We start from the raw sequence: 27216 nt of genomic DNA, 5'->3' as shown, positions 1-27216 counted from the left end.
ATTGCAACATAGATCTTTCTATAGCAATTGATATCTCAAGGCGCATGCAGCCAGCACCCACAGTGCTTCTGAAACAGAGGTTGCAAGCATTCCTTCCCAGACTTTTACTCCAGATCAAATCGTTGCCAAATACCAGCTGTAACGCTCCAGTTAACATGAGATTCAAATTCCAAGTGTTGGCACAGAACAAACAATTTATCTTTGACTCTGGTTTTGAAGACTATAATGAAGAGATCATCCAGAAGTTCTTAGATGCACAGAACATTGTGGACACCTACCTGAATGCAGACTTCTTGCAGGCACTTGAGGAGAAGTTCTTTAATATGACTTCTGCTAAAGTTAAGGTAACTTAATGGTATGCACATGCACCTTGGAAAACATTATGAAGTTTGATGTTTACAGCCTCTGATGCTGAGTACTCCAGGGAGACAAAAATGTAGTTCAGGAATTGGTGAATCTGATAAACAGAATCACAGAATGGTAGAGGTTAGGAGGAGCCTCTGAAAGTCAGCTTGTCCAAACCCCCTGATCAAGGAGGGTCAACTAGAGCACACTGCTCAGGACTATGTCCAGGGAGCTTTTGTGTATCTCCAAGAATGGAGATTCCGCAACCTCTCCAGGCAACCTGTGCAGGTGCTCAGTCGCTATCATGATAAAAAGTGTTTCCTCAAGTTTATATAGAACCTCCTGTTTTTTCACTGGCCTGATATAACAACATATATCAATTCCAATTCCCTAAGCACTCCTGCACTGAGATGGTATCCAGAACATTTGGCTTAATACATGTGATGATGAATATTCATACAGAAAACCTTCTTATATTTACCATGGAATGTCTGCACTTTGAGTAGTGGAAAGTAGTTCACTTTCAGGAAGTCTTAATCCTGATCCTGAATTTCTGTTCAGAGTAGTAACAACTCTAAGCAGAAGTCACAGAAAAAGGTCATCCGGGAAATTTGTTTACAGAAGATTTTCTGTGTCATTAACTTGTCAAATAATTTCAAATGACAAAACTGAGTTCTGCTTATGGATAACTGATGATCAGGAAAATCTGCATAGATGCTGCAGTTAATTCATCCATCTTGAAGTGAAGTGAAGGGAGAAACATAAATCTAGTCTCTTCTGAAGTAAATAGGGATTCTTTCAAATTAAGTTCAAGAATGTTAGATCTCATTGGAGTGTTTCAGGGTCATCACCCTGATAATTTATTCTTGGTAAGGCACTGACTCAGTAAAGCACTGAGCACGTCCTGTAGTAGCTGTTTGAAGATTGCCATTTACTAAGACCTCAATGCAGGAAAACCTCCCTGCTGAGGAACGACTGGTTAGTCCTTGCAAAATACATAGGGGGTTTCCTCTATCAACCTTATTTTAACTTTCATAACATGCTGATTTTAATGTGATATGGGGTGAGAAATCCATACTTCAAATTCCCCTGCTTTCAGATGAAAGTTGGCATTCTATTTTTCACAGCATTTGCATAGGTGTGGCATATCAATTTAGGTTGTCATTTGGTGCGTTTTTAATTGTTTTCCCCCCAAAGATTTATTAGAAAGTCTGAACAGGGAACATGACCACATAAGATTTTGCTGCTTCTGAGCCACAGGGAGAGAACTTTTTTGACATACAAGTAAAAGCAGAGCTTTTTTTTCTCCTAATTGCCAGCTCTGAAGATTAGAGTCAAGTAAGGCTCCATTCTGCTTATGCATTTTTACTAGAAATAAATATTCTGCATATCTCAGCACTTTACCAGTGAATTAATATTCCTTTCTGATACCATTTATGTGCAAATTGAAAATACAAGAGCTCAGAATGCACATGAAATTGCAATTTAATCTCCCTAGGATCCTGAGCAATAACATGCTTATACTGTAAGGATTATTAGTTATAAACCTCATCAGGGACAGTGATTCTCTGTTGTTTGCATTTCTTCTTTTCTTTATTATTTTTTTGTTTTGCAAAAAAGTTCCAAGAGTTCCAAGAAGAGCTTTATATAAACAAAAGCTTTGTATACATAATAATATGTTTACATATATTTACATAGAATGCCCACACTAACACCCCACATTCCCTGCTCCCCATGTTTTTAAACTAAAAGATCATAGAAAAAAAAAGCATTGATCCCAGGCCTACAGTGCTGTTTGTAACAGTCTGTGATGTGTTTACCCACCCATGAGCCAGCTCTCCACTGTATCACACTGTGCTTGAGCAAATGTAGAATCAGTACCAGTGGCTCCATATTGGATATTTGGGAATTTTCCACCACCAAAACCAGTTAGCTCTGCCAGTTCTTAAATTCTTGTCTCCTTTCTGCTTTAGCACAGAAGTGGGATGTTTGGTGTGGCAGTCACTTCATTTGCCTTTGTCACCTGTGGAAAAGTTTAGCTTAACAGAAATAACAGAGTTTGCATTGGTTGAAGGTGTGCCTTGTATAGGAAATGTAAAATACAAAGGATAGGAGGGAAGAAGCTCTAGCTGTGCTTGTCCACGTTTTGGTCAGAGAGTTCAGGAGGACTTCAAATCATTACCATTTACCTGTGTAGCCTCTTTCTGGCAAAACTAATCCACTGGGTGAGTGGGGCCTGAGAAGTCTTCTACTGGTTTGAATGTAAAGAGAGAAATGGGAAGAGATTAGTAGCCTGGAGGGGAACTGTAGGAAATTATGCTTTCCTCAGTCCTGAAAGAGGCTTAACTGTAGCTCTTTGGCCTGAAAATGTGGAAATGTAGCCTACAAAAATGTTTAGCATCCATAGGTGAGCTAAGACATGTCTTTGCAAGGAAAAATATGGCAGAGAGTGAAACAGGGTGATGCATTGCCTATGTGGGAAGTGCAAGGGTACACAGGCATCTGCAGGATGGGAGTATGGGATCCAGAGAGGATGCACTTCCTGACAGCCAGCTGGAGCTGCGCTTGAAGAAATGGGAAAATTTTGTCCGCTTGAAGTTCTTCCCCACATTCACATAAAGCAGAACTCTTTTAGACATCGGAGAAAGCTTCTCAGAGGATAAGTCACAGCAGAGTTCACCTTCCACCTCACATGCTATGAACTGTTCAGGAAGACAAATCCCTCAAATGGAAGTACTGTCAGGGAAGAGAGGCTTTTTGCTCCTCAGCACTTTTTTTCCAGCACACATTTCAGATCTACCACAGTGTAGTGCAATTTAACCACCTTGTAGCCAGTTTTCAATGCAAACTGTACTTTTTTCAATGGCTGAACTTTCAATTCCTTCTAGTTGACTTGGTATTACTCCCTTTTCTGACAGGTTCTGTTAGTATTTTCAGATGGGCTGGATGATTCTTTGGAAGATCTCAGGAAAGCAGCTGACTCACTTCGCTTTAAAGGTATTACAGTACCAGGTTGATGCTCCAACCTCCTACTGTCAAAGGCCCAACATATTGCTCCCCCACTGCAAATTTTCCACATAACATTACCTCTCCACACTCATGTAGCATTCTTCAGGAGCCACTGGGAGAGTGCTTCTCCATGTGAACAAGAGTACAGGATGACTTGTCACTGTTTGGCAGATGATGCCAGAAACACACCTAGGGATGCAGAGGTTCTAGTTTCTGGAGTCCAGCTCCAACACCTGGGGCAATATTCAATTTCACATACTCACCAATGAGTACAGCACCAGAGATTAGTCACAACACTGACTTCTACAGTATGAAACACTTGTGTTTGTGCACAGAGCAGCAGTCTGGTCTGACAACCGGGGAGAGAAGTTAATTGGAAAATTACTGGTTTGGGTTATTCTCTTACACATTGTTTCAATAGCTTGATTTCTTTTAACATACTGTGCTGAAGCCATGAAACGTAAGTCTTTTAGAGAACTGCTGTTATATTTGAGGCATTCACTAATTTAAATCTGTGCTTATGTTGAAGGTCTTGATGCACTTCTGTTAGTTGGCCTGGACAATACACAGAACTTGACTGAATTTTGGGAAATAGAGTTTGGCAGAGGGTTTGGATACAATGAACCTCTGAGTGTGGGGTTTACAGAGATTGCAAACATCTTGCAGAGAAACCTTGTAAGTCCTTCTGTGATATAAACAAAAAGGGAGAAAAAAATCAGTCTTTGCTTTATGATTAATATACATAAATGAAATGTTTCTTGTCATTTTTTTTAGGATACTGTTGCAGAAAGGAAATGCTGTGAGGTTTTTTGTAAATGCCTTGGAGAAAATGGTGATCGTGGTGTTCGGGGAAGTCCTGGAAGCAAGGTAGGAGCAATTTAGACATTACATAATAATTCCTTTATTTTTCAAAGTGTTTCCATTTTTTGTAGCGCTTCAGAGCATGCAGGCATCTGTGCATGACCTTTATTGTTAGGAGAAATGAAGGAGAAACATGAAAAGTGATCATTTCTCTGCTGCATGTTCCTATGCAATAGTATGTTTGTAACGAAAATTATTTGTACATACAAAAATCATTCAGCACTCTCCTTCAGCAATTCAGCAGAAAATGGAGAGGGATTAAAAAAAATAAAGTCTGATTAACCAAGAGGGTTATTAGCTATTCGCAATGTGACACTTTCAGCCAACAAGCTGAGAGTAGAAAATAACCCTTCTTCACTAGGTGTGTGCCTTGTTCTATTGTGCCTCCAGTTATTATGCCAGATATAATGCCTATATCCTCTTCTGTAAGTTTTTTGATCCAAAACAGTACTCATTTAACATATTTCTTTTAAGATTTTATATTGTGTGTTTTAGGCCTTTTGAGTATTACATATGTCACTACTTCTACAGCATGCTAGTAGACTTCATTATTAAGGTTTTTAGTGTATGTCATCTCCATTTGACTACTATCCATTCCATTATTTCTACTTATTCCAGTAGCATGCTATGTAAATTTTATGTGTAGTTAACACTCTTCAGTTACATGGCTGCAGTTGAATGAATTTTGGGTTATCTCTTAACAAAAGTATAGTCTTCTAATATTTATTCTTAAACCAATTTACTGATTCCTTCCATTACTCTTGTTGATTTTCTTACACCTCTCTGTTTTACTAAAAGGCTACATTAAGGTGCTTAGACAAACAGTGTTCAGAATGTAAGCATAGTTGCTTTGTAGGCAGACAGACCTGATGCCTGGGTTGTACAGCTTACAATTCTGAAAGCATTTTTTGCAGCACAAATTCATGTCTCAGTTTTGTTCATTTTCTTGATTTTCATTCCTAGCAATTCCCTTTGTTCCAGTTTCTATCTGTTCACATATTTGCCCTATGGGTATGAGCTTTGCATGGCTTCAAATAGAAAGTTGCAATATTCCTGTGTCTTTGTAAGCCATTGCAACAATTTTGCCCTGAAACGTTTTCAACTCCTTAGATTTCTCATTTCACCTAGGAATTTCATTACTGTGTAATGCTTCCTTTTCCAAATCACTAGAAAGGTATTTACTTTGACCAAATATCCCAAAGAGCTTTATTAAGCCATCAGACAGTTTCCTGAAATAACATACTGAAATTTTGTATTGATCATTGCTGTTTTGTTGGTTTTGTGTTTGGTTTTTTTTCATGGTCGTGTCAAATACATAGGACTGTGCAGAGTGTCTGTGTAAATGTAGCTGATGGAGCCTGCCCTTCTCAGCATAACCAGATCTAATTTTCAGGAAATGTTTTCTATCTCTCTGTGCAGAGTAATCTGGTAGAAATTAATCCAGTGTGCTTGGGGAACAGTGTTATGTATCTTTTAACTTCTCATTTTTCAGGGAGGTACAGGTTACAGAGGATCCACTGGCCATCCTGGTGAGGAAGGTGGGATTGTAAGTAAACATATTTCTTTCTGCTGCAATATTGTTTGTTGATGCCTGAACCTGTCTGCACTTATTCACTGAGTATTCATCAGTGTTAACCCAAAATGCATTTGAGCAACATGTATCTGCAGGTAAATATATGGATCAGCTTCTCTGTGCCTCTGCACATCACTGTCGTTAGTTATTCAGTTAAAAACCCATCCCACCAAAAGGCCTACATTCAAGTACAGAGACATCAGTCAGAGCTTGGTAGTGCAGTATAAAACATGGCATGATAGTGAGAGCAGAAAACTGGGTGCAACTCAAACCAGGACTTGACTGTTCTCTTGTGGGCTGTGTGAAAATTTCCAGGTTACTTGCATTTGTGTCCTTAGTGCAGTAAATAGTGATACAGTTCTCTCTTGCTATAATCTTATGTGATGACTTATCAAGTAAACATCACTGTATGGATGAGAATGATTTGCTATAATCTTATGTGATGACTTATCCAGTAAACATCACTGTATGGATAAGAATGAACATTTTCTTTTGTTTTGTAGGGGGAGAGAGGCCCAGCTGGTTTCAGTGGGACTCAAGGAGACAGGGGATGTCCAGGTGCTAGAGGCCATAAGGCAAGTATGAAACTTGGAAGCATTTCCTGCTTTTGTTTCCCACAAACCTGTTTTCTCTACTGAGGACAAATCCCTGTGCTATATTCCTGAAGCATGAACAGAAAGCAAGACACAGCCATAAAAATGGAAAACAATTTTGGCTGTCTCATTTTGAGAGGTATTTTGTGTAACCAAAGCATGGTCAAATAGCTAAGGATTTTGCTGGCTCAGCAACTTGCCAGTGCCGTTTTTACCACCAAGTCCAGAGTTACTTTAAACTATAAAGCTCTATGGAATGGAAATGAAAATGAAGGCTGTACTGTCTTCCCACAGGAAAGGCATAAATCCCATATGTGGCAGTAGAGAGTTTTACAGTAGGGACTACCAATACTGAGCCCAGCATGCCTCTGCACAGCAAGCTGCTGTGTCCTGCTTTTCAAGCTGCTTTTCAAGCTCAATGAAAGTACTTTCACCAAATTTCATCTATGTTTATTTTCAATTTCAGGGGGCCAGAGGCTATAGAGGAAATCAGGTACGTGTTTTCATGTGTGTTCAATTTTCTTTGAGAACAGTGTTCTGCTTTCTTTTAAGTTCATGTTACCTTTTAAAATGAAATTATCAACAAGGAAGAAAAACTGCAGAAGTTTCAGAGCACATAATGTACTTTTGCTATGGTTGTATAAGAATGGATTTAACATACCTATCACATCAATCAAAATTAGCAGTCGTTTATATTTTTATATGGTTACTGTCATAGTTGATTTAGTCTAAGGTGGTAATTCTGGTCAGCTGAATCTCATGTTCTAATTGTTGAGGAAGTGGAACAGGTGGGAAAAAAAGATTGTGACTCATATTTTTTGAGAGTTTGGACAGCACTTTCACTAGATCATTGTTGACATACCAAAACTTCTCTTTGAGCTGTTTTTCTCTTTCACTGATCCTGCAAGTCTGCTTATTTAAGCTTTCAAACATACCTGTTCATCAAAGAGACATTGCCATCAATTCATTAATACAATTTGAACCCTGGAAGACAATGATCTATAATGGCAATATTAGTTCACAAGCTCCAGTGATTAAAATGGAATTAACTTGAATTGAATGGTTTGATACAAAACCACTTCTAAAAAAGACTTGGGAGCCTCAAAGGCTCAGAAGATATTTGCCTCCAAAACTGAGCAGCTGTACATGTGAGAAAGTTCAGAGAGTGTTTCTGATACCTCAGCTCTATTTAAAGTGCTGCTCTGTACTAACTTTTTAATCTTCTCATGTATTTTTCATTCCTTTTCCATTTTCTGCTCTGTTTTCTGAAGTAATTTCTCCTTTAAATATCTGAAACATCTGGTTACAGAAGAGGGAGAGTGCGTCCTGATTATTTTGATTTGTCCAAGTTGAATAGTGCAGCAGGACTTACCATGTGCACAAACCCTACTGAAATCCAACAAATATGTGAATATCTTCCTTATGTTGTATCCTTATATCCACTAATTTTATTTTAACTAAAAATATGAAACTTTCAGCACACAAAAAAATGTGATTCAATTTTGCTAACTTAGTACGGTTGAGGCAGTTTGTTCAAGTCTGTAAGGCATTTTAGTACAGCTATTTAGAGAAAAAAGGAAACGATGAATATTTAATAGTATGAAGTCTGGCTCAGGTTTTCTGAGGCAGGATATGAGGGATGGAAGAAATAACACTTGATTAAAAGTTGTGATTTCTTACATAGTGCTCAAAATTTTTCTAGAATACATATTGAAGAAATTCTTGTTTGTGACATATTAATCTTATCAAAATATGCAACCAGATATTTTTTCTTGTTGTACATGCAGAACTGTTATAAATTGATGAAATTTTTCCTCAGGAACTAGGTGGTTTTGCAAAGTCAATTTAGCATCAAACCCTACAAAACAATTGTGTCTGTGGTCTCTATCAGAGTGAGACTCCTGATGGTTTTAACATTTACAACATGCTCTAGTGCCACTTTCAGTGATGTGTTGAATATTTCAGCTTTCAGGGTAGTGTTCTCTGCTAATTTGATTTCTTGCTACAAATTAATACACCACAGGTAATTTCTTCATTTTTATCCTAGCAAAGAAAGACAGAAGAAGCGCCTCAAAATATCCTTTAAAAATCGAGTGTGTTATTTGGCCAGGTCTGAAACATTGTGGAGCATACATAAAAGACAGTTCTTATAGTTATAGCTCTATTTGATGCCTCACACAAGATAACATGGCAAATTCCTTAAGGCTGGGATGGCTGTTTTGTGGGAAAATGTCTTCCATAAATGAATTCCCTATGGTGAATCATTTTTGCAGACAAAGGGAAGAGAAAAGTAAAGTGTGTTTGAAAGGGAAGATGACTCCTATTTCTGTAACAAGGATCACATTGCTAAAAGAGTTATGCAGATTCTTTAGATAGCTCTAAAGCCGAAGATCAGCCTTCTGTAATTTTTTTAATCATGGTTATTCTTACTAGCTGTTCAATGTACTGTTCATGGTATAAAGCTAGGTAAAAAACCTCAAGGACAATGCAAACACATATGATGGTTTGCATCAGAATTACAAGATTATCAGCATGATAGCTCAAATGCTAGTCATTATATTTTGGAATATATCTAGAGTTTGAAGGTGCTGCAGTCAGGAAAAGATTTGAAAACTATTAGAAGGAAAATCAGTATTTAAATATGATGAAAATCTATAGTTTTAATAACTGTTGTTGTTACTAAGGGTTTTTTACTATTAATTGTTTTAGATGTTCTTAATTCATTAAAAATCTGAATTATTGATTCCAATTTGTAATTATTATTCTTCATTATTATTGCTAGCCATTGAAAAACAATAATCTTATTCAAGTTTGCAAATGTAGGGTGAAAGCTTCTTCCCTTGCTCACAGAGGCAAGTGGACAGATGCTAATAGGCTTTTTTTTTTTTGCTTATTGCTACAGGGTGAACATGGTGAGAGTGGATTTGATGGCACTGATGGAGAGCAGGTAATCATTGCTTTAAATATGCAGTGCAATTAGACACACCTACCTCAGGGTTCAAAAGTACAGATTTTGTGCCTTCAATGGGCTTTAATCCTGAGTAGAAATTCCTTTGTTTTTTGTTCAGACTTGCATAAGTGACTGAAGTTGGATTCTGCCAGACAAAATTGGAGAACCACATTTTCCAGAAAGAACAACCATTAATTTCTTTTTCTTTCTTCGCCCTCTGTGAGTCTAGGGAGAACGTGGCTTTCCTGGACCATCTGGAGAGAAGGGCAACACAGGAAAATGGGTGAAGTACCATTTGCAGAAATGTTTGGGTTTTATGGAAGCATCTTTCGAAAGTGTAGTGCTGTCTGTAATGCCTATGAGTTGTTTTTAATAGCTGTCTCTCCTCTTATACGATGTGACTCCTGCCGTAAATCAGTGTAGCTCCACTGACATCAACAGATCTGTGTTCTCTTATCTGGCCTTCCTCTACCACAGATACTATTTATACTGGTACTAGAATTGCTTGTGCTCTTTTCATGAATTTAGGGCAGAAAAGGCCCCAGGGGAGAACCAGGTGAACGAGGAGAATCTGGCCTAAGAGGAGATCATGTAAGTGTATTCTTTTATTTTTGCAAAATTGCACTGATTTTCACCTGGATTTTGTGATGGTGGTGTCTGAAATGTGTGTGAATTGAAGGGTTTTTCACAGTCCTAGATAGTGCAGTACTCTGCAGGAAGTATGGCATATTCCAGGAGGCCTGAACTCTTCAAATGCAGATGTTTTGATGTGTTGCTTGGAAGCAGGTATTTAAGCTTCAAGCCTCCTGCTTGTTCCTTGCATTTTTGTTTTATTTATTAATTTGTTTGGTTTTACCATGGGCAACATAACTCCTTTTGGAGCTGCTTATCATGGAATCATCGAACGGCTTGTGTTGAAAGGGACCTTAAAGACCATCAAGTTCCACACTCCCTGCCATGGGCAGGGGCACCTCCCACTCGACTAGATGGTCTAGTGAAAAATCAGTTGGACTAGACCAGTCTTTCCTGGTGGTTCCCACATTAGAGAGGAATTTTAGACCATTTGAAAACCCTGTGCTTTTGGTTAGCAATTTATAATGATGCAAAGGCAAGCTACTTCTTTGGCTGACATTTTATTCTGTATGTTCTCCAGAGCTCTGTATAAATGCAGTCCCTAAGGACTAAAATTTCAGTGGAGATATCATGCTTCCTGTGCCACAGCTTTATGTCTTTGCACATGTATTTCCAAGATTTTTGTTCTAAACTGTCAAATATAGTGTTGACTGATGGTCTTCTAAGGCTTATATTAAAAAAATAATTCAGGTGTCATGGTAATTTGCATCCTAGAGAGATCAGGATTTCACCTGTGTCTAGCATTAAGTGGCTAAATGGAACTCCATTCTGATGAGTTATGGTGTTAACTCAATTAACTATACCAGATCAAGCAGAACAGCTTCACATTTTCAGGTTTAATTTGTTGTCCTTTAGCAACTTTTTTAAATCTCTTTGGAAAAGAACTTTGTGGAATTTTCAGAACTACCTATATAGTTTTCTTACAAGCATCATCTTTTAAAACAACTTTTTTATTTCTTACTGTCTGCAATGACAAATCTAATTAATTCTGCCTCCATATCCTGCCTCTGTAATCAAAGCAGTAAAGGTGTGGTCACTAAGAATGCTGAGCTTTCCATTTAACTTTTCCAGGGAGATCCTGGGGCTAACAATAATGTTACTGGTCTTAAGGGTGACAAGGGAAACCTAGCACCACAGGTAAGCAAGTAGTCCTATATTATGGAGAGAGGTTTTGCATAATTGCTAAGTTCTGTTGGTTCTCCAATGACCAAGAAGCTCTTGCAAACTTTATTTTATTTTGCATTTTGCCTTTAGTATTTGTCTGCAATACAGGAAACTTTGAGAAGTGCTTGCTAGAGTAAAATATGCATTTACTATAAAATATATTATTCTACCTCAAATTTACATCAGCAACCTGAGAAGCTTCTAGTAATGGATTGTGAGGATATTGTTAAACATCATGCTGGGAAAAAAGCATTGAGTATCAACAGGCTGTACTTATTTTGCTATGGAATTTCTATTTCCTCAGGGTGGTGGATAAACTCTACTTTGACCTGTATGTAGAATGTAAGAGCTGGGATATATGTTTATATAGAGATGTCTGAGTTTTTAAGAGGTGTTTGAGCAATAGTATGAGAAAAGAAACATAACAGAAAAGCAAAGCCTGCTCTACCATTACACTTTGTTCATAAAGAATAAACTGTTAAGTAGCTGGACAGTAGCATATGAAAGTTTAAGAAGATGAGGATTAGCAATATGTGAGAAAAATCCACTATTTTAGAAGTACGATTCTATCTGAACAAGTAGGGTTGTGTGCATATGTCTATGAAGAGTGTGTTGAAAGCAGCAGAAAAGCTGTGAGGGTTACGTTTTGGAGAATAATTGGGTTTTGATAACTCTTTGGAAGGAAATATCATCAAACTTTCTCTTTTTAAAAAGTCCAACTGAAAGGCTGAAGACAACAAAAATAGTTTCACAGAAGCCTTGACCAAGTATCAGCTGTTGGTAACTGATGGATTGACAATTCAAAGCAAGCATGATCTGCCTGGTTTATAATTTTTGGTTGTAAATGATTTGCAGAACACAAGAATCAACATTTAGCATGACACAACTGATTGCAATGTAAATACTTAGAGGAAGAAACAAAGAAGGAATGTATAAAGAAGAATGTGCAAGTACAAGAAAAAGGGAGGAGTGTTTAAAGAGCTTGTTCATTACTTTGTTTTGCAGGGAGACCCAGGCCCACGTGGACTCCAAGGAGAGCAGGGTGATGCTGGCCCTGATGTAAGAACAGTAATCAATATGGGGTGGAAGTAACTGATGGGTATCTTGGCACAGTGGAGTTCCATTGACAAAACCCATTTTCTCTTCTTCCTTTTATCCCACACTTCAAACTCCTGCAAGGAGATGGAACAAAAATTTTCTAATATTTTCCTAGTGAAACATATTTGGCTTCAAATTTAGTGGCTTATGTATATTGCAGTGTAGATTGTTTTCTTACAATTATCAATTTGCTGTCCTATGAATTTCAGGTCTGATTCATGTGAAGTCACAAACTTTAAACTCAGTGCAACCTGTTCTATGAGCCTTAATTGCTTCATAATTTCACCATGGATAAATCTTCCTCTTCTTCCTCCCTGTGACTGCAAGTTTTGTATGCCTGTTCAAGCACATATATAAACTCACTGGCAGCTGAGCTGCTGTTTTTTAGTTCACTGGAGACTAGAAATTATGAAAGCACCTCTGCTTGTCTGTCAGAATGGGGCCTAATGCCAAAGTCTGGAATGATGATCACTCTTCAGTCAAGCTGCAGAAACCTCCTAAAGGCCTCTGGTGATGTGAGGCTTAACAGTAACATTCACTAGTGCTGCTAAGCAGGGTGCAGTGGTAAGCAGTGCAAACCTCTTAGCTCAGAGGGAGAGAAGTTCTTTTTATTTTAGCCAAGGGGAAGCTGACTGGGAAGATGTTTTCCAGAATTTTGTTGAAATATCTTCCTTCTGCACTCACTAACAGTCTAAAACTTTTTTTTCTTTTATATAAGGCTTACTTGTGTAAGAATATCTGTCCCAAATCCACTTTTTTCTCATTTTTACCTTAAACCTTTCTTTGGAAATAATCTCTACTTTCTGTAATCTGTATTTGATTTTATTGTATGTATAATGTATTTTATTATAAGCTGTTGTTTCAAATATGGCTGAGTGTTCTGGATGTAATCTCTCATGCCACTCCTTCCTAGGGTGCAGCAGGTCGAAGAGGCCCTCCAGGTATGAAGGTGAGTGGCTGATGCTGCTGCTACCTATCTATATGCAGCTACACGTCCAGCCTGAGTATCTGCACCACTTAAGGGAGATATTTCAATGTGATGCAAGACACAGGTGTTTAACAATCAAAAGTCTCCTTCAAGCCAAGGTAGCCTTTGGATCTCAGGTGGATGCACTTGAGGCCCTCCTGTCTTGAAAGATTTAGAATTGGAAAAGAGCTTTCATCAAAATAAAAGGACAGTTACTTTTATTATTAGGGCAAATGTGGGAACATAACTAGAGAAAAGACTGTCACTAAAGGTGACAGGAATGAGTAGTCAGGCTGCAAAGTTGGACAGTTCATTCCTCTGCTGCATGAACACAGATATATGCATGATGCACACATGCAGCAGAGATAAAACTAAGGCAAGTTCTACATGATGCTGTGCTAAAAATAAGCATAGCAGTGTTAACTGCAGCTCTGAAAATTGACTCAACGTATTTAAAATAATCAAGATTTTGGAGATAATTTAATTTCCCAAGTTGATATCTAAAAGAATATAGTATAGTTTGGATGCTGGTATAGGATGGAAGGAATAGGTCCACACCAGTGCATGCTGACTGATCCTTCCAGAAAGATCCTCTGGTGAAAAATTCTCTCATGTCATTGTTAGGTGGTATCCCTGTTTTTCCTGGACCTATGCCCCATAGAGTCACAATGAAAAGAAACTTTCCTGAGACATACTTGGTAAAGACGTCACAGCCATTCTCTTAAATGATGATTCAGATAATTTTCTTGGAAAAGAAACTTGTTTGTCCTAGGGTACAAATTACAAAACACACTTATCAAAGCAAATCTAAAGGTAGCATGTTTAAGAGCAGACTAATGCAAGTAAAAATGAAATTCTAAGAATTCTCAAGTACAGGTTATATGATAATTCCAGGAAACATTGATTTAGTGCAAGTGGTTCACATTTGACCCAATCTCTCTGCAGAGCTGCTAACACAGAGAAGGAAGATGTCTTTGTATAACATTTCCCCTTAATCTTAGTACATATAAACCAAGAGAAGCACTGCTATTTTGTCTGCGACACTGTCAGTACCAGCAGGATGGAATATATCTTGAAGTTCTGCCCTGTGTTGGAGTCTGGGGAATGGACAGAGCTGTAGCCTCTAAACAGAGGCTGTTCTATTTAACTCTTCACTCATAAGCAAGGTCAGGTAAAAATTCAGACCAGTTTTACCCAATCTCTTCTTTCCAAGACATCCTCATACACAACCAGTTCAGTCCTTGTATCGAAGAGGAGACAGAATGATGTGCAGGCACTCGAGTAGCAATTTTTTCAAACTCCTTGCCAAAGCCCTGTTTCATTGACCAAAGTTCACAATATGAAAATGTTTGGCCTGCATAAAACACATTAACTGGTAACAGTTTGCTCAGTTTGATAAGTTTGCACAATTTCTCATGTTTTTTTATTGTGGATGCAGTACATAAATTGAAGTTGTTGCCATGTTCTTACTTTGGCAAAAGGTTCATGATTTTTCACGACACTTTTGCATGGATTGAGTGGGGTTTTTTCTGAACTTTGGCAAAAGGTTCATGATTTTTCATGACACTTTTGCATGGATTGAGTGGGTTTTTTTCTGCAACAGCAATAAGCATTTAAACTGAAGGCCAAGTGTAAAATATTGATAAATAGCAGCAAGAATAACCATGATGATGCAGTATAGAACATAAATTTCAGCAAAGGAAAAAGGCTGCTGGGAGGGATGAGGTGTCTTTTATGGTAGTAGTATTTCTTCAGCAGCACAGTGGTTGATTTAACTCCCATTTCTGGAGTTCCTGTTCCTCTCCTGTTGAGAGGAGCAGATTTGCTCTACATTTATTACAGTTTCCAGTGAGCTGCAGCAAGATAACACAATTTTCTTACATTTAAACTGATATCAATGAATTTTTTACTGGGAAATGCCAGTCAAAAGTGAGGGTCCTGTAACTTCCCCAAATACACATCCCAGCTTTATGGAATATGCAGGTATGCCTTGTGCCCAACCCCCTATCCCCATCTGGTTTCTGAAAGTCCCAATTTAGATTTCACTCTGAGAATCCAGAATTTTCACTGTCTGGGATATTGCAGACAGCAATAGACTGGAAGATTTTGACACTATCTGCCAGTGGGTACAAAGCTCCATGCTTTGGCTATTCACAGGGATCAGTGTAACTTGAAAGAATATGAGTTTTCATAGTTACTGTTTCCTATTACTATCTCAGAAAGTCTTTATATGGTTTATAAAGGCATTTTAGATGAAAAATACTGAAGAATGTTCACCAAGCCTGCCTCTTAATTATTTCATTTCTTGCTTAATAACTCAGAAATTTCTTAGGTAACTATGAAACTTTGTGCTTTTTTGTCTTTCCATTTGATTGCTGCTGAACTCTGAAGATCTTTGTTTGCATCTTTCTGTCAGGTACCAGCAGAAAGAAATAATACAAGTAAGCTATGAGAATAACAGGACAAAAACTGAAGTCTGTAGAAATGGATTTGTGCCTTATCTTGGTTGTACTAACAAGCACAAGAACTCTGATGTGGTTAGAAAATAAAAATGCTCAGTTCATTTAGTAAAAACATAGAGTACAGAATTAGTTGAACCTTCTGAAACAACCCTGTGATGAGGCCACCCTTTTGTAATATGGTGGGGAACAAGAAAGGTGATTGAACCTCACTACAACTGAGAACTTCCAAACTGTTTTCATTCAAGTACGTGATGACCAGCTTTGACTTCTAAAAGTATAACAAAAAAATTCCATTTGCATGGGTCAGTAGGACATAGAGTACAGAATTAGTTGAACCTTCTGAAACAACCCTGTGATGAGGCCACCCTTTTGTAATATGGTGGGGAACAAGAAAGGTGATTGAACCTCACTACAACTGAGAACTTCCAAACTGTTTTCATTCAAGTACGTGATGACCAGCTTTGACTTCTAAAAGTATAACAAAAAAATTCCATTTGCATGGGTCAGTAGGCACTAAAAACAAAAAAATTCCATTTGCATGGGTCAGTTAATCACTAAAAACTAAGGTCCCTCCCTACACATGTTCAGAACACAGCTGATGTAAATGTCCTTCACTGAAGAGGTGTAAAAAGGAATGGCAAAGACACTTCTGTCTTCCACATCTCCTGGAGGACCTAGATGGAACATATAGGTCAGGAACCCTGACAGTGTCATCCATCCTTGGGTAAGATTTTGGGTGTTGTGTCCTCCCACTGGGATCTCTTGCATGGCAGAGATTTGCAAAGCTGCCACAGAGATAGACTCAGCACAAGTCTAGAACTTTGCTATGACATCCTCTGGGTGTCCCTGGGCCAGGAAGAAGAACTAATTAGTCCTGATGTTTGTGAGGTGTTCAAGGGGGCCTTCTGTGGACCACAGTATCTGTCTTTGTAAGGAAATATTGTATGACCAGTCATTCTGGAAGAGGAAGGTTTTGTGCTGAAATGGAATGGAAAGGAATCCCTCTTTTACATTAAGACAGATATTATTGGTAATGTATATGGGAACAAATAATCAAATTAGGGACAGTGACACAGCATTCACCCAGCTAATGCCTAAGGACTTGTATTGGGTTTAGCTGTTAATAAAAGGCACAGAAATAAGGTACTTCTCAACAAAGCCATTAACTTCCCTTGCAGTCAGCATGAACACACCACTTTTCACCATACTCTGAACATGACTTCTCCCAGGACTTGTAGTTCAAATTATCTGTCCATTTTTTGTGACAAAAGGGAGGCTTACTTTTCCAAATTGTTAAAAAATAAAATAAAGCAGTATAGCTAGGCATCCTTAACAGTCAGAAGCAGTCAGCAGTCAGAAGGAACAGAAGATGTGATGTAGTGTCCAAGAAGTGTCTTCTACAGACAAGAACAACACTGCAGTCTGTGTTCTGAAAACAGAGCAAGACAGTGAAGATGGAAATGCGATAAAGGAAAGCATGAGAGAGAGGAAAAATGTGTTGAGAAGAGTAAAGCACAGCCTCTTTTCTGGGTTTGATTCAAAGTAAATTTCAGCAGCTGAAATTCTATTGGTTTTGGATTCTAGTAGAGTGTGCCTAAGAAATCATTTTCATTATAGTCATAATGATTTTTGTGGAAATCTATTCAATTTCTTTTTTCATCTGGCAATAACATCTGCTTATTCATGTTCTGTTTTACAGTATTGTTACTCTGTCTATAATTTAACTTTGTTTATTCCTTTTGGCTTTTTTTTCTGTTGTTATCTTGAATGCCATTTGTGTGGTAGAGAATGGAAGTTCAAGCCTTTCAAATGCAGGTTTCCTCAGGAGATTCTTTCCAGAACCCTCTATTTCCCAGAAATCTTCAGACAAATGTTTATGATTTCTCCAGTGAAAGGAGGTCTGTAAGGCCTGGAATACTTTGGTGCTAATTGTCACCATTTTACTCAATCCAGCAGACAGCAAATATTTCTCATGGATGTCAGCTAAACTTTCTCATCTTCAGACGACAGCTTTATGGAGATGAGAGCTGGAAAACTGGTTTGTTTCCATCATCAAGGAAAATTTGACTTGCCTCACTAAATAACGAGAGTGAAAACTGGGGAGTATAAAATCATCCAATTCTATGATGATTGTGAAGTCACAATTCCCACTCAGAGTCATTCTTCATGGATAAGGGGAGAGGGTCTGCCCTTGTGGTCCTGGTTTTATGATTTCTCATGGTCTTTGCAGTGGACATGGACAAGGGTAACGCAGGAATATTGCTGAGACATGGTGTAAAATGTGTTCAACAAAATGCAAAGCAGATAGAACTGACCTCTTGTGCTGCAGTTTTTATATTCTTCACATCCCCTAAAGAGCAATAAAAAGCTACTCAACTCTTTTACTTTTTGATTGAGCTTTCTTCAACAGGAATCTGAAGCTGTTTGAAAGCATTGAAAAACATTCTGTCAACTGATGCTTTTTACAGATATGAAATTATTATCTTTTGATGTACAGATGACAAGGGCTAATTTGTTTGGGTTTGTTGTTGCCTTGGGTTTTGTTTTGGCAGGGTGAGCAAGGAGAATTGGGGGAAGAAGGTTTCCCAGGAGAGACTGGTCTTCCAGGCCCACAGGTAACTAATAGAACTTCTGAGTTGGTTTTAGGTTAGCTGTGGAGAAGATGAATTATCAGTCATGATCTTTTGTTTTTCTTTTGGAATGTTTTGTTTACTTCAGCTAAGGAATATTATGAGTAAGATTCTTCCTTGGCAAATCTCTTCTGTCACGCTGAGGAATTCAATATGGCAAGTTATGTGGGTGCAGCTTCTAGTGAAATTAAAAGAGGAAAATTAACAGCAAAAATAAGTAATTTAGCCAACACATCTCCAAATTTCAGGATATTATCAAACAGATATCATCAAAATGAATTCATTAGAAATTGTTAGCAATAGGTACATAAAATCTATTGCATTGTTGAATATACTGTATTTCCAGGGTGCATTAAAATCATGTAAATTATTTACCAATTGACAAAAACAATGAGGAAAGACTTGTGTTTTTGCTAGGTGGAGTCATTTTGAAGGGAATTATCGTGGTAGACTCCTTACTTCCAGTTTTAAGATGATCTAAAGATGCTTTTAAGTATAAGTTAAGTTTTAAGATCTGCAGAAAGTGTGCCTAGTTGATAGTGGACTGCTTATGACTCCCTTGGTATCATAAACACTTCAGTGCCTCTCTGAATGTGGCCCTCAGGCAGTGACTATCTGAGCTGCTTCACACAGGCAAATCCTCACAACCAAACAGACAGAAATTTCACCTGAGCATTAAGGCTTGCAAAACAGGCACTTAGATTCTGCCCATTACAGCAATCTGATTTTCAATGAAAGGCTGTCAACATTGAACTGACTTCTTTTTTTTTTAATGACTTTGTTTACATCAGGGCCCAAGAGGACCACAAGGAATCAGAGGACCTGCAGGACCACAAGGCATGCCAGGCCCTCTGGTTAGCTTTAAATAATATATTCCCGCTGCACACATTAGGGATTTTGGTTCTCAATGTTGGTTTTATACTTATAAAGGGATTTTAAAAAAAAAACATAGAAAGAAGAAACTGAGAGGTTTTCAGTGCAGTACTTAAGGAAACTGATTTGCAGCCTCAAATGATAAGATAACAGCCTTGAAAATAAGTTTAGGTAGGTGAATGGGAAGTGAACTTCAGTGTTACCAAGCTTTTCCATTACTGCACTGAAAACCTTTACTCTAGATTCCACCCTCAGTTCTCTAGTATTAGGACTAGGTTTATGGCTTGCAGTATGTATAAATACAGACGTACAGTGGAGTAGTTGAGACCAAAGTTATATAATGATCAGTAGTTTCATTTAAGTATGTCCTGTGAGGCTTTATGCTAGAGCATGATGAGATTGCAATGTTTAAGCACTGCCTCCTGATCTTCTCCCTTGTGTGATGCTGTTGATTTGGTGTTTCTTGTCTGGAGTTACACTAGTGTAACTCAGGGCTGGAATGTCCTACACTGTCAGCCTTGGTCATTTGCTTCTGTCAAGTAATGATGCTCAGGTTTAGGTACCCCATTATATGTGCATATTCATATTTTTTGTGCACATATGCATGTCTTCACTAGGTATTTATGTAGATAGAAAATAGCATTTATGGCATACTAATAGCATTTTGAGAATTATGCAGCAGTTATACAGATAACAGGAAGTGGAATAACATAGTGACCAGTAACTCTTACTCTGGTCCTCAACAGCCCGTAAATGCACTAATATTTCTATTGATTCTGTAGTTATTTCAAGTGGCAATGAATCCTTGAGTGCTGCTGAGCCCTTGATTTCTTAATTGTGCATCTTTTAACTGATACTTCTTGTTACAGGGCAGTCAGGGGCCCCCAGGTTCACCTGGCTCTGTTGGAAAGTTAGGTGCAACAGGAGCAAAGGTAAAGATTTTTAAGGTGTCTAATTGCAGGAATCTAACAGTTTCATTCATTCAAGAATTTGACTGAAGAAGTGTGGACTGACACTTTGTTAGTCCTATGGAACATGTGTAGAATGTTAAGTTTTATAGGCATTTTTAGATTGCATGGGAAGACAAGTGATTTGCTCAAGGTAATCTTACAGGTGTCAGAGCCATGATCACTGTTGAGGTAATGGTTCTCATTGGGTCCTGGCTTCTCACAAAATGCAGCAGGGATAAGGAAGTGCTGACGCTTGAGCTTGTTTTATGATTCCTAGAATCTGTCCAATCCATTGAAAATACATACCGGCAAATCATAGAATATGTCAAGTTGGAAGAGACCCAAGATGATCATCAGGTCCAACTCCCTGCTCCTTGCAGAACTACTTAAAACTAAATCACATGTCTAGAAACACCATCCACATGCTTCTTGAACTCTGGTAGGATTTGTGCTGTGACCACTTCTGTGGAGAGCCAATGTTCCAGTAACCAACACTGGAACAGTGACTTCAATCTGTGGGTGAAGAACTTTTCCCATATATCCAATCTAACCTTCCCAGTTCAAAGAAGCATAGATGCTTATTTTAACCTTGATTTTCTAAAGATTCTAGACTAGTCCAAGGAACACTGACTGTTATGATGTCTGTTATAGTGCAATGCATATGCTGAGAAGAACTGAATCAGCATGAAGTTAAACAGAAAGGCTTATACTAACAGATAGTCCACATTATGGTTCACTTATTAATAATAAATGTTATGCCTTACTTTCCTTTCATTTACATGTGTTGATATGGGAGACTCACTTTAATTAATAAAAATAACTCATTTTAGGTCTTGATGGGTCTTTGAGTCTAAAAGGCCTAAGAAATATCAGTTTGCTAAGCCTTTCAGTTTCTTCAGAGGGTTACTACATTCAGTGACAGAGAGGTATCAGAAGGTCAAAGTGCTCCTATGAAAACATACAGAGAAACAGTGACAAAAACTGGGAAGATACTCCAGGAATTTCCATCATACATTCCATTTTCTATGTCTGATTTTGTGCTGTTTAATATTGGGTTCCTTGTTAGAAGAAAGTTTAATTAGAAAGTGAAAACAAAAATGGAACTGAAGAAAAGAAACCCTGCAAGAGGACTAAGAGCGCGTTGTAGACAGCCTGCCCTGAGGAATATCATCTCCTATCAACAGGTGCTTCAGGCTGGTAGAATTCCAGAATATATCCTTCTACCATTAGTACAAATTTTTCCAAACCCCACTTTTTTCACTGGTGATAGAGTATAACAATGGGAGTTTTATTGAGCAAAGGCCTTTGGAGTTTAACTGCATGAATGCTGAGCATATTCTGATTCTGTTAAGTCCTTTCCAATTCCACCATAAGAAATCTTTCATGAAACATGGTCTGTAATGGAATGCTTTTGCCCAGCATCAAGTAGTCTATAAAACCTATAGGCCCACTTCAGTCTAGCAGAGAAGTTTGCATTTCAGAAAAAAGAATTCTCTTGAATGAGACAAACTAATGCCTTTTATGTTTCAATCCTAACAGGGTGAACCAGGTGACCCTGGAGAGAAGGGCCCAGTTGGACCACCTGGACAGAGAGGCATACCTGTGAGTCGTTCTGGTCCCTGTAGTTTAATACCTCTCCATCTCAATCGGTACAGTTCATTCCCTTCAATTTTCTCAATTTGATACAATTTCTTCACATCTGGTTCTCAGTTTCCTTATGGACACTGGATTCCCTGTGAGAGCACATCTTTCCCCTCAGATTCTCTGGAAGAGAGGAAAATATGCTAAAGGGCATTCAGTGGAAAGGAGCAGTGGCCTTAATCCCTGTTTTCTCTTACGGTTTTTGCCAATTGCTACTGGTTTTAGATTGTATTGCGATAGCTTGCCCTACTTCATCATTCTTAACAGCTTGGGCACCTCATTGTAATGGGACATCTTAATTCCAAAATAGAACTCGATATAGATCTAATTCTCTATTAAAAACTGACTCATAGTATATTCAACCTATGCAGGGCATGGATGGCAGAGATGCCTATGGTCCTGAAGGAAGCAAAGGAACAAAGGTGAGTGCTTCAAGTCAGAACATCTCTCAGTGTTCTGCAGTGTCAAGTGAAACATCCATATTTGATGAAAAAGAAAATGCCACGGTGCATTTCTGAGGTTCAGTAAGAGGTTCAGAATTCCCACAGTCCTTGTGAGAAATTCTGCAACAGGGATATTCTTTTGAGGACCACTCACTCTTCCCTTGATGTGTGTATATGGATATGGAGGATTGTACTTCTTGGATTACAGTGTTTTCTCCCTGCTTTAGTCTGCTTGACTAGCCACCCTTGTTTGCAAGTATTGGTGGAGCAGTCACTTTTGATTCTTTTCATTTTTCTTTCTTCAGAAGACTGCAAAGGTGAGGGCAATACTCTTCAAACATCCTCACTGTTTCAATGTGAAATATTCTCCATTGTGGTCAGCAATAAGTTCTGAGGATTAATCTCTGGATTGCTAAGAAATTCTTATCATTCCCTTCATGGTGCTGAAAAAAAAAAAAGCCATGAGAAAACTGGTCAGGATGTTGGACACAGCTGCAGTTCTCCTTTCAAAGAATTCATGTAGTGTTGGAGTACAAGTGCTTTCTTGTTGCCTGTGAAACAGAAGTGGTCGAATGGATCTCACTGGTAGTCCCATCTGTTTCACTCTCCCTGTTTGTGGAAGAAACAGTGTTTCAGAATGCTGTAGAAAAGACATGAAAGGCTTCCCAGGAGACTCTCCGACTGAAAAGCTCATTTTTCTAAAATGCCTTTTTGTTAAAATGGCTCTTGATGCTTCTTATTTTCCAGTCTCTCTTTTACCTTCTGAGCTCAAACAATTTCCCTTGATGGGAGAGTTTTATAGGTTACACATACATTATATGCAAGACTTGCTCTTTTATCTCTTGGAATCTTCCACTTGTTCATTCCAGGGAACATCCTCTGTCTTACAAGAAATGAGGAAAGAAGTTTCTACTAAATCTTCTTGTCATTATTCATTATTTTAAAAGATTGACTTAATGTTCTTCTTACACACTGATGTATCTGCCCAAGATTTGGGATGGCCTGGTTAGAATAAGTAATAAAAGCAACCAAAAAACCAATTCACCCCAGAATAGTGATTCAGAAAGAGTTGTTTTTCCCTAATTTCTAAGAGAATAACCTTTAGAATAGGTTTAACTTAATGTTGCTATTAATTATACAGGTTCACAATCACATTACACTCTTACGTGTAATATGGGACCTACGTGCACCAAATTTTCTGAAAATTGTAGGATAAAGTCATATAATGTTTTACAGGCATGTCCACTTTCATGGGAGGGAACTCTTAAGACAAGGACATACATAATTAATGTGAATTCTGATGTCGAGGAAAGATACATTGCTGATTGGTTTTTGTGAGTTTCCATATTTCTTATATATGAGCAAAGAGCCCACCAGAAACTGAAGTAACTTAAAACAATTAATGAATTGGCTTCTAATATGCCAACAAAGTACTATGGCATCATTGTTTAGTACATAGGGTACAATATTTTGAAATTACATTCAAAGACTGAGTTCTGAAAGTTACACATTACTGATAATCACTACACATGAACTCCATTGTATGTTAATAGGAGGCATCAATAAGTTTTGATAAAACACTTATTTGAGGAATGGAATACTATTGAAAATTCAGAAATTTTGAAATTTTTTTAATGCTCTTCCTTTAATTTAACGAGGTGTTAATCTAAAATGGTGTCATTTGAGACCAGTGTAGGAGCCACTATTACTTGAAAGGGCTGGAATGCCAAGAATGATTTTGAAAATATTTTTGGCTTAAAGGCGTCAAACACTAAGCAGATCATAAAGTTCTAGATTCTTATGAAGTCTTTGTGCTTTCTTTTGGTAGGGAGAATCTGGATTAATAGGATATCCTGGTCCAGAGGTATGATTAATGGGCATGTTTGCTTTCTATGTGTCTTGTTTTATATTATTCTTATTTGGAAGTGGTTATCTGTGTTTCTGTCTGTCTTCTTTCCAATAAATTATGGATATCATTAATTTTCAGGGAGAAGAAGGAGATCCAGGCAGCCCAGGAGTTGAAGGACCCAAAGGAGTTAGGGGTAGAAGAGTAAGAATGACTAAAGAATGCTAACTCTGTGGAGTCCTCTAAGTAAAACCCTTATGTCCTAAGTGTTTCCTTGCCAACAAAGTTTTAAATTGGTTCCACCCTGATCTTGTATTGCCATATCTTGGGCAAGAGGTCATGAGAGAATGCAAGTCTGTCTTCAGAGATGCTAGTTGCCAATAATTCATAGGTAGTCTATCTTCATGTAAATGCAGGATCCAGCTCACAACATGGTTATACAGGGTTTGTTTTTCCTATTTTTAGGGTAATGCTGGCACACCAGGTTCCCTGGGAGATCCAGGGGACCGAGGGCCATCAGGACCTATGGTAAAGTATTTTTATTTCTAAAAAAATCACTCTTGGATTGCTATGAAACTTACTATTAGATTAATGGAATACTTAATAATGTTTCATGTGGTAAACTATGTTTAATTGGCAGTTGCATGGAGTTATGTCTTGCCTGTGGATGTGTGTGCACAGGAGCACCTGCTGTTGGAAATGGAACTGCAGCAGTACATTTCAGGGCAGAATTTCTTCTGAATTATACTGGTCCTCAAGGGCAACAAGTATTGAACATTTTAAAACTATTAAGGAAAATGGACTGAGAAATAAGTCTGAGAAGTAGTCTGCAACTCTGGAACAGGTCCACAGGGGGAACATGCTGGGAACTGATGTCTTCTCATATTTCACATTCACAAATGGCTGTTGGGAAACACTGTGTGCCTGCATCTTCTTTGGGCTATGGAGTAATAGATGGAAATACATGATCAAGATCTGATTTTTTGGACTTGTGTTTAATTTGTTTCAGGGTGCCAAGGGACCAATGGGCACCATTTTAATGGAAGTAAGTAATCACCTTAGAGATAACTGTATACTGCATGGAATTAGCAGTTTTAGTCTTCCATTTGTAAGCACTAACAGCAACGACAACAATTAGTTGTTATAAAACACTATCTCACGTATTTGTCAGAGTGTAATGTGTTCTTCTGTTCTGCAAATTATCAAGGAAAGAGAAACAATTATGCATATGGATTAACGCCATGTCCAAAATTTTACAAATTGTTGGACCATTAATATTTCTTTATTTATTTCTTTACTCTCATCAGTTTACATACCAACTGTTTAGGATTACTTTTCACCCTCTTGGAAAGGGAGGCTTTCCTGCAGCAACAGCTGTTTTCACTGGGAACAGAAGTGCAGGATTTCTTCAGAATCCTAATCCCATGTAAATTGAACACTTCTGAGTAAAGGCTCCATCTAACCCTTGCATGGTTGACTACCTGCAGGCAATGCTATTGCAGGTGTGTTTTGTGTCCAGAGAAGGCCCTCTCCTCCTCCATGGACCTCTCTCTTCCTATGTGAATTGCTACTGAAATACCCATTCTTTTATAGAATTGCCTTTGCCTGGTGACATCATTGATCAGATTATTGCACAAAATAATGAATGGATAAATGGCTGCTTAATACTCCAGAACATGGTTAAATGTCAGCACAGCAGGTCTAAAAAAGCTGCCTAGTTTCTGCAGGGACAGGAAAGCCCCTGTACTATTAGAAATACAGAGGAACTGGGATGTGTGATTTTGCATCTACTGTAATGAAAGTTAGTTCAGGAGCTGGGATATGACCTTCAGCTCAAACCAATAGTGAGATTCCCAGTCTGGGATGGTCTGGGATTTGCCACTAATTCCTTTTTTGTTTTGACCCTGCAGCCTTGTGAACTAGTGAATTTTACACGAAAAAACTGCCGTAAGTAGGGAGCATCTTCTTTTACCTCTGATTCCATCTAGTCACTTTTCTTAAATGGAAGAGCCTCTATTGGAAACCCTCTAAATTGCTTGTTTGTGCCTGCGTTTAGTTTGACTTGTAGTTGCTAATGGTGAGGGTTTTTTCAACAGGTGTATGAGGCAGACTTAGGCTTTTTGCTCATTTTTTCTATCTGTTAATTACAAAAACTGTAACAAATACCTCTCTTACTCATTAAAGATTAAATAAATTCTTTGGTGCTATGCCAACACTGTCTGGGGAGTTCTCTGAGAGAAGACAGTATTTGTATATCAGCTGTCCTCCAGATTAATTATGTTCATCCTCTCTCAGATGTGTGCTCAGCAGTACCCAGAACAATTATTTTAATTCTTATCTGGTAAAATTGCAGTATTTTGAGTATTTGATTGTGGAAGAGGAGTGTTGTCTTGCACTGACAGATTCTGTCAGTTGTCTGACCTTTGAATCTGGCTCTTTAGTGAAAGCAACTGAATATGTCTTTATATTAATGAATATGAGTCCAAAATAATTTATTTTTTCTCCCTCTCTTCATTCCAGCTTGCTCATCAGGTAAGCTCATCTGGCCTCTGCATATCCATGCTTTTATAGACTTGAAGAAAAAGCTAAGAATGTTTGAGTAGTGGACAGGTTCTCACACAAATGTTCTGTTTCAATATACAGACACGTGTCCAGCTTATCCAACTGAAGTGGTGTTTGCCTTCGATATGTCTGATGACGTTACACCAGCTGCATTTGAAAGGATGAGGAACATTGTTCTGTCATTGCTGAAGACCATTAAGATCAGTGAAAGCAATTGCCCAACAGGCGCTCGCGTCTCTGTTGTTTCTTTCAATACCAACATGCGTTATCTCATCCGATTCTCAGAATTCCGAAAAAGCAACTTGCTGCTACAAGCAGTCCAGAGCATACCACTAGAGAGATCCTCTGGAAAACGCCATATTGGGGCAGCCATGAGATTTGTTGCACGAAATGTCTTCAAACGTGTTCGTCAGGGCCTCCTCACAAGAAAAGTTGCCGTATTTTTTGCCAATGGTCCATCACAGGATGATGTTGCCATCAGCACAGCTGTGCTTGAGTTGAGTGCCTTAGATATCACTCCAGTGGTTATTGCCTTCAGTGAAGTGCCAAATGTCAGACGTGCCTTCTCAGTAAGTAGATAGACTAAGACACCCATTTGCTTAGTGCCTGCTAGTAT

General features: G+C 38.2%; 1 protein-coding gene across 1 annotated transcript; it reads left to right on the top strand.

The window, feature by feature from the left end:
- Window positions 1–27181, top strand: LOC103805697 (collagen alpha-4(VI) chain-like; the record flags this gene model as incomplete). The annotated part of the gene is made up of 22 exons (XM_009078358.1): window positions 1–344; window positions 3264–3342; window positions 3884–4029; window positions 4129–4221; window positions 5708–5761; window positions 6292–6363; window positions 6848–6874; window positions 9284–9328; window positions 9860–9922; window positions 11036–11101; window positions 12134–12187; window positions 13140–13175; window positions 18208–18270; window positions 20028–20090; window positions 21648–21710; window positions 22121–22171; window positions 24021–24056; window positions 24180–24242; window positions 24504–24566; window positions 25048–25083; window positions 25949–25985; window positions 26682–27181. Coding segments are annotated over 22 exons (2054 nt in total), but the record flags the coding sequence as incomplete, so codon positions are not given.
- Window positions 27182–27216: the final 35 nt, after the last annotated feature.

The sequence above is a fragment of the Acanthisitta chloris genome, unplaced genomic scaffold, assembly GCF_000695815.1.
Source record: "Acanthisitta chloris isolate BGI_N310 unplaced genomic scaffold, ASM69581v1 scaffold11077, whole genome shotgun sequence".
Taxonomy (NCBI): Eukaryota; Metazoa; Chordata; class Aves; order Passeriformes; family Acanthisittidae; genus Acanthisitta; species Acanthisitta chloris.
The sequence above is the reverse complement of the archived record's forward strand: the minus strand, read 5'-3'. Positions and strand labels throughout refer to the sequence as shown.